The 4,533-nt window shown below is 29.0% G+C and overlaps 1 protein-coding gene across 4 annotated transcripts; it reads left to right on the forward strand.

Annotated features, from left to right (window-relative positions):
- Window positions 1-607: 607 nt before the first annotated feature.
- Window positions 608-3,914, forward strand: LOC109862211. Of its 4 annotated transcripts, none has more exons than XM_020442199.1 (7): window positions 608-823; window positions 894-1,171; window positions 1,428-1,686; window positions 2,308-2,445; window positions 2,617-2,787; window positions 3,248-3,375; window positions 3,444-3,914. In XM_020442199.1, the coding sequence occupies exons 2-7, from the start codon at window positions 936-938 to the stop codon at window positions 3,634-3,636; spliced, it is 1,125 nt and encodes a 374-aa protein (XP_020297788.1). In that variant the 5' UTR covers window positions 608-823; window positions 894-935; the 3' UTR covers window positions 3,637-3,914. The 4 variants fall into 4 exon arrangements, with proteins under 4 accessions (XP_020297788.1, XP_020297790.1, XP_020297789.1 ...); XM_020442201.1 differs by having other exon boundaries at window positions 2,617-2,703; XM_020442200.1 differs by having other exon boundaries at window positions 608-807.
- Window positions 3,915-4,533: the final 619 nt, after the last annotated feature.

The raw sequence follows: 4,533 nt of genomic DNA on the forward strand, positions 1-4,533 counted from the left end.
TATTCCAGGGAATATTATTTGAAGTGGACATATAACATCGACAGAATATTCCTATGATATTAAAAAATATAACATAATAGTCTCGGAATATCACATGATTATTATTTTATTTTGTAATAATATTCATAGAATATTCTAAGAATATTGTGCGCTTATAGGGTGTAGTCTCGAAGGCCGAGAAGGTCTTTTTTAATTATCTTTGAATGATGTATGAATTAGCCTAACAAATCCACTAAACCATAAAAACACTAAACCAAAAGTAACCAAGTAAAAAATCTAAATATCTCGTAAACGCAGCTTACTCCCGAGTTAGCTACTATTAGTCTATATTTCTATAGTCAAATCGCCAGAGTACACCTTTGCAATTTAAAAAAGTTTTACTACATTTAGACTGCGTTCGGAGAGCACGCTATCAGCGCTTTTGCATCATTCTATCTTTGATTTACATCTAATGAGCAATAAAGATAGAATAATACAATAGCGCTACTAGCGCTCCTCGAACGCAACCTTTAGTACTACGAATACTTAGCTAGTACTTTTCGTGAGAGAAGCCAGTAAAGAATTGGCACACTTGCAAAATCAGTATGACGTACCTAGTGTGTCAACCAGAATAAACAAAGATAATAAAACTAGGTGTTAAAATTGCACACAATAGGGTGAAATAAGAAGTTGCGGAAATAACAGTTACAATTAAAAAAAAAAAGTGTATATGTCGAACTTACGACATTGTGTTCAGCTATAGGACAAGATACACGTGTGATACATCTTTCGATGACATATCAGAACTTCAAGTTCTTCACAATCGCCGTTAGTAGTACTAAACGTAAGCATATCACAAACAAAATGATATTCGAATTTTTAAATGTAAAGTTGTCTCTTTTTCTTTTTTTCAGTATTAATTGTTTTTCATATAAGAATACAAAAATTAAAAAAAAATGAATCCGGACAAACTTTTGACTTCTTTCGAAGGCAAAGATAGAAAGAGATCCCACAGTAAAGTAGAACTTGAAGTGGAAGTTGATAAAACAAAACAGCACGACTACGATGTGCCGATACGAAACAAAAAGACAAAAGAACAACAAACAATAAAAAATATTCTTGACTTCCCAGATGAAGTTCTTTTATGTATATTTAAAAATGTAACCCCAAACGATTTAAATAATCTCCGATTGTGAGTTTTTTTATTTAGGTAAAGCGAGTAATAGATAAATATCCGAAACAATGCGTAGATAGCGACAGTAGTATGACATTGCTATTGGTAACTGTATCTTTAAGAAAAACAGGCGTATTAGTATACGTACTGCTCGTGTGACAGGTCGCCTAACTATATATAATCGTTTGAAATAATATTAATCGCCTCTTGTTAAAATAATGTATTTTATTTTATATAGTTAAAAATACATTTTGTTAAAATTTATTTGTTTCAGATGTTGCACAAACTTTGCAAGACTAGCGGCAGATAAATTTTTATGGATTTTAGACTATCGCAAAGAAACTATTCTTCCGTCTCAAATGAAGCCGTATAAAACCTTCTTAAAACCATTAACATACAGCTTAGCAATACGTGGAGATTTCAAACATGGCAATAGAAATATTCTTTCACCTTATTTTTTTTTTAAACTACGACAAATATGCCGAATACTTCGCACATTGATTATCGAACAGTATTATATTCTTATAACTAAGGTATATATTAGTTTTGACAAAAATATTCCTACTATTTTACAGTATGTACACATACACAAATAAACACGCACACACACACACACAGTTATATTATAAATTATGAAAAGAATATAATACGATTTTTTTTCTTATGCGGTTTGTTTCTAGTCACTGTCCTCAAGTTTTAGTATATTATTAATGGTAAAATAAAATGCGTTAGTTCGCAACAATATTCGCACTCAATTACCCTCAATGTAATCTTATAGTAAGCAATATCTGTATACAAAGTGTTTTGCTAGGTTTCAATTTCTTAGCAAAAGAATTTAAACAAATTGTACACTAAAAAATTTTATACAATGCCCTTCCAATTTCTTTAAAATACGGACTACACAAACTATTATTACTTACGTAATTACAGTTTGTTCCGTTTATTTACGTTTAGTATGATAATAATAATAGTAATCGTGTGATATATTATTACATATGTCTGTAAAATTTATAGCTATCAAAGTACATATGACATTTTTATGATACTACTATGCAGGGTACACTATATGTATAGCATATTAAACATCTTTCTGGTAAAACTTCTTTTCCATAGTTTTGTTACAAATCGATGGCAATTTATTAAAATTGGTTTAGGATACGTTAGAGACGTCAACAACTCTTGAGAACCTTGAATTTAAAAATTGTATTGTAGCTGGTGGTACTTTTGGTGATGTCAAATTGTTTTCGCCTCCTTTTTTCCCTGGAATATGTAGGTTCGTACCCTACATAAAAGTAAGTTGTTGTCCTACACATATTTTACACATCTATATATATGTAGTATATTGTATCATACATACATATTGTGTTTAACGACACACACAATACTGTATTAAAAATATAAATTTTTACTGTATTAAAAATATAAATTTTTACTCAATACTGTATTAAAAATATAAATTTTAGCATTTGATCTTTAACAATGTTCTGTGGGATCTGCAATCAACATTTTTGACAAGTATATGTACACTTACAGAACTTCAGAAACTTGAAGTAATTTCATGTTTTCGTATAAAGTACTTTTATCCAGACATAGATTTATTTATCAATATCCCTTGTAACTGCCAAAAGCTTGAGGTATTTTTTATTTTATTATTAGAAAAGTACTAGTTCTGCATTTCATCTATTTTTACTGTAGAAATCACCCTTTTCTAGAAACGTGTTTTTTAAAATTATTTTATAGATTCTAGACTTTCAAAACACAGTAGTAGAGGATGAGATAGTTGAATGGTTTTATCAAGTTGAATCTTTAAAAGAACTGTATCTAGAATGTCCTAAATATTTAAGGAAAGAATTGTCAAATGAATCATTAAAAGAGTTACAAAACTTTTATTACAAAGAATACATGCCTTTGTGTCTGTTTGATGAGGAACTTCATACCTTTTTATGTACAATAGAAGTATGTCTTCCAATTTTTTTGTGTTCTTTATTTTCGCCTCTCAAACATACATGCTTGCATGTATTATACAACAGTATTAACAAAAATTATCAATTTCTTGTCGCACACTGGATGATAATATAACTTTTTTTGCTTTAGCCTCTTCTTGCCGAAAACAGAGTTGAAGAAATAATCGCTTGCAGGGACAATTTGTTTCCAAACTATTTGTTGTCAAATATTAGTCGCTATATAAGTAGATGTACTAATTTGAAGATATTACATATAAGGTAAATCATAAAGCTAAAAAACAATACTCAAAAATATTTTAAATACTGATGCTTTAATTTCTTTTCAGACATTATTCGCATGTTACTAGAACAGATATCAATATTATGGCTTTGACATTACCAAACTTGGTAGAGTTGGATATAACTGGTTGTACTGTAACTTTGGAGGATATTAAACACTTTAAATCACAAAGACCTAATGTTAACACTTATTCATCATTTAGTACACAACATAAACGATATGTGCCTAAGAGTAAATGAGTATTCAGACGACGTTAATGTGACATAGATTATAAAAGAAATGAGTTAAAAACGAAACTTGTTTCATATCCCGATAAAAAGTAGTACTTGATAGTGCAATTATCTGAGTAATTATAATGAAACTGTAATTATCGTACCTGAAAAAAGTAATTAAACAAGAATATCACATTTACGTGTAATTGTAATAATTGTAACTGCATTTATAATTATTACAAAACTTTGTAACATCTTAAGTTATTTTAATATGAGAACTTGTAAACTTATGATGTTAAAACGTAAGAAAAATATAATTAATTTATTCAAATATTTATAGAACAGATAAAAAATAATCACTTTTAAGTATCTACTAATTGATTGTAAACAATTGATATGTGGTGTCATATCAACTGTAGAAACGCAATTACAAGAAATTTTATCTTGTAGTTTACTATTTATTATTTTGTGAGTCTGTGGACGCGCAGACTCGTTTAATGACTACTGTGGGAAATTATATAATGAACTTAGAATAAACTTAAATTGTATGCTTATCTGCATAAAAAATTGAACTTGAATTGTTTTCATTACAACAACGGTTTTGTATATTGTAAACGTAATTATGAAAATAAAATCAAATATAAAACACACTACAGTGTTTTCCTGTTATAAGCAAACTTTTAGTTTTATCATACTTCTTCTTCTTTGCACTTATGGCGCCATGCCACCTGAACGGTTTAAGGCATCAGCCAGTCTTTGATTGGGTGTACGTTAGGGATGGGCGATATTTTACGATTAATCGAAATGAACGATAGTTTTCTTTTTAGTAATCGATTAATTGGTTCGATGTTTTCCTTATCATTACATCGATGCATCGATTTTTTATGTCAGATATCGGTGTTTATTTAATTAAATTTTTTATCA

Source organism: Pseudomyrmex gracilis, unplaced genomic scaffold (assembly GCF_002006095.1).
Source record: "Pseudomyrmex gracilis isolate BER0280 unplaced genomic scaffold, ASM200609v1 scaffold_1496, whole genome shotgun sequence".
Classification (NCBI taxonomy): Eukaryota; Metazoa; Arthropoda; class Insecta; order Hymenoptera; family Formicidae; genus Pseudomyrmex; species Pseudomyrmex gracilis.

Excerpts from the sequence above, each read along its gene's own strand:
- LOC109862211 (XM_020442199.1), top strand. The coding sequence starts at position 936 with ATGAATCCGGACAAACTTTTGACTTCTTTCGAAGGCAAAGATAGAAAG. Across the intron at positions 1,172-1,427 it reads GATTTAAATAATCTCCGATT|ATGTTGCACAAACTTTGCAA; the intron begins GTGAGTTTTTTT and ends TATTTGTTTCAG. Across the intron at positions 2,788-3,247 it reads GTAACTGCCAAAAGCTTGAG|CCTCTTCTTGCCGAAAACAG; the intron begins GTATTTTTTATT and ends TTTTTGCTTTAG.